Source organism: Nicotiana tomentosiformis, chromosome 8, assembly GCF_000390325.3.
Source record: "Nicotiana tomentosiformis chromosome 8, ASM39032v3, whole genome shotgun sequence".
NCBI lineage: Eukaryota > Viridiplantae > Streptophyta > Magnoliopsida > Solanales > Solanaceae > Nicotiana > Nicotiana tomentosiformis.
The window spans coordinates 36,726,000-36,727,592 of NC_090819.1; the positions used below are offsets into that span (position 1 = coordinate 36,726,000).

The 1,593-nt window shown below is 41.4% G+C and overlaps 1 protein-coding gene across 1 annotated transcript; it reads left to right on the forward strand.

The window, feature by feature from the left end:
• Window positions 1-255: 255 nt before the first annotated feature.
• On the forward strand, window positions 256-1,383 carry LOC104117567 (uncharacterized). Its single transcript, XM_018778060.1, has one exon. The coding sequence runs from the start codon at window positions 256-258 to the stop codon at window positions 1,381-1,383; it is 1,128 nt and encodes a 375-aa protein (XP_018633576.1).
• The last annotated feature ends 210 nt before the right edge of the window (window positions 1,384-1,593 follow it).

A 1,593-nucleotide genomic window follows, 5' to 3' on the forward strand; every position in this document is an offset into this window, starting at 1 on the left:
TGGAGCTTTCACAAGTGATACAGAGAAAAATTCTCAAGTCAATACAGTGACGTTGAGAAATGGGAGAGAGTTAGTAGAAGTGCCTAAGAAGAAAAATGAGTTGTCTAGGCTCGAAGAAGAAAGAGTGCCAAAACCTGTAGAGCTACATGAGATAAACAAAATAGAGTCTAAGCAAATATCAGAGAGGTGACACCTCCTTTTCCTCAAAGACTGAGAAAGAAGAATGATGACCACATGTTTCACAAATTTTTAGATATGCTGAAGCAGATACACTTGAACATCCCTTTGGTGTACATGCTCCGTGAGGTCCCAAAATATGCAAAATATATTAAGGATATAGTGGAAAATAAGAGGAGGTTAACTGAATTTGAGACCGTCGCACTTACTGAGGAGTGCACTTCCAAGATTCAACATAAACTTCCACAAAAGCTTAAGGATCCGGGTAATTTTACCATCCCCATGAGGATTGGTGAAATTGATGTTGGTAGAGCCTTGTATGATTTGGGTGCAAGTATCAATCTGATGCCGTTGTCAGTGTTCAAACAATTGGGCTTAGGAGCTCCGAGACCCACCACGATGCTGCTACAGTTGGCTGGCAGATCTTATGTTTATCCTGAGGGGGTAATTGAGGACGTCTTGATGCAGATTGGGAAGTTTATTTTCCCTGCAGATTTTATTATCCTAGACTACGAGGCTGATGAGTTAGTTCCTATCATCTTGGGACGACCTCTTTTGGCCACTAGAGATGACATTATCAAAGTCGAAGAAGGTAAGATAATCCTGAGGGTGGACACTGAAGAAGCAGTCTTCAATGTATATCGAGCCATTAAGTTGCCTCGTCATTACGAGGACCAGGCCATGATTTCTGTGGTGGAGATAAATGAACCAGTCGTAGAGCCAAGTGCATTTAAAGAAGATGCACTAGAAAAGGCATTAATGTTGTTCCATGACTTGGAACTTAAAGAAGAGGTTGAGGAGATGTTGCAAATTCTGGATGCATCTTGTGAATGCATAAGAGAAAGATCCCAGTTTGAGCCTCTGGATAGGCCAATCGGCATGCCCCCTAGACCCTCAGCTGAGGAGGTTCCAAAACTGGAACATAAACCCTTACCATCTCATCTTCATTATGCATATTTGGGTAGTTCTAACACTTTACCTGTGATTGTTTCTTCTCAGTTATCTAAATTGCAGGAAGCAAACCTTTTAAGGGTGTTGAAGGAACACAAGCATGCCATAGGTTGGACAATGTCTGACATAAAGGGTATTCTCCATGCATTCTGCATGCACAAAATACTCATGGAGGAGGGACACAAGCCTAGCATGGAACATCAACGCCGCCTAAATTCAATCATGAAAGAGGTGGTAAGAAAAGAAGTGATTTAGTTGCTCGACGCAGGTATAGTATTTCCCATCTCCGATAGTAAGTCGGTAATCCCTGTTCAATGTGTACATAAAATGGGGGTATAACTATTGTAGTGAATGAATAAAATGAATTAATCCCAACTAGGACTGTGACTGGTTGGCGAGTATGCATAGATTATCGGAAGTTGAATAATGCTACATGAAAATATCACTCCCCCTCCCCTTCAATGA

Coding starts and splice junctions, on each gene's coding strand:
- LOC104117567 (XM_018778060.1), top strand. CDS start 256: ATGCTGAAGCAGATACACTTGAACATCCCTTTGGTGTACATGCTCCGT.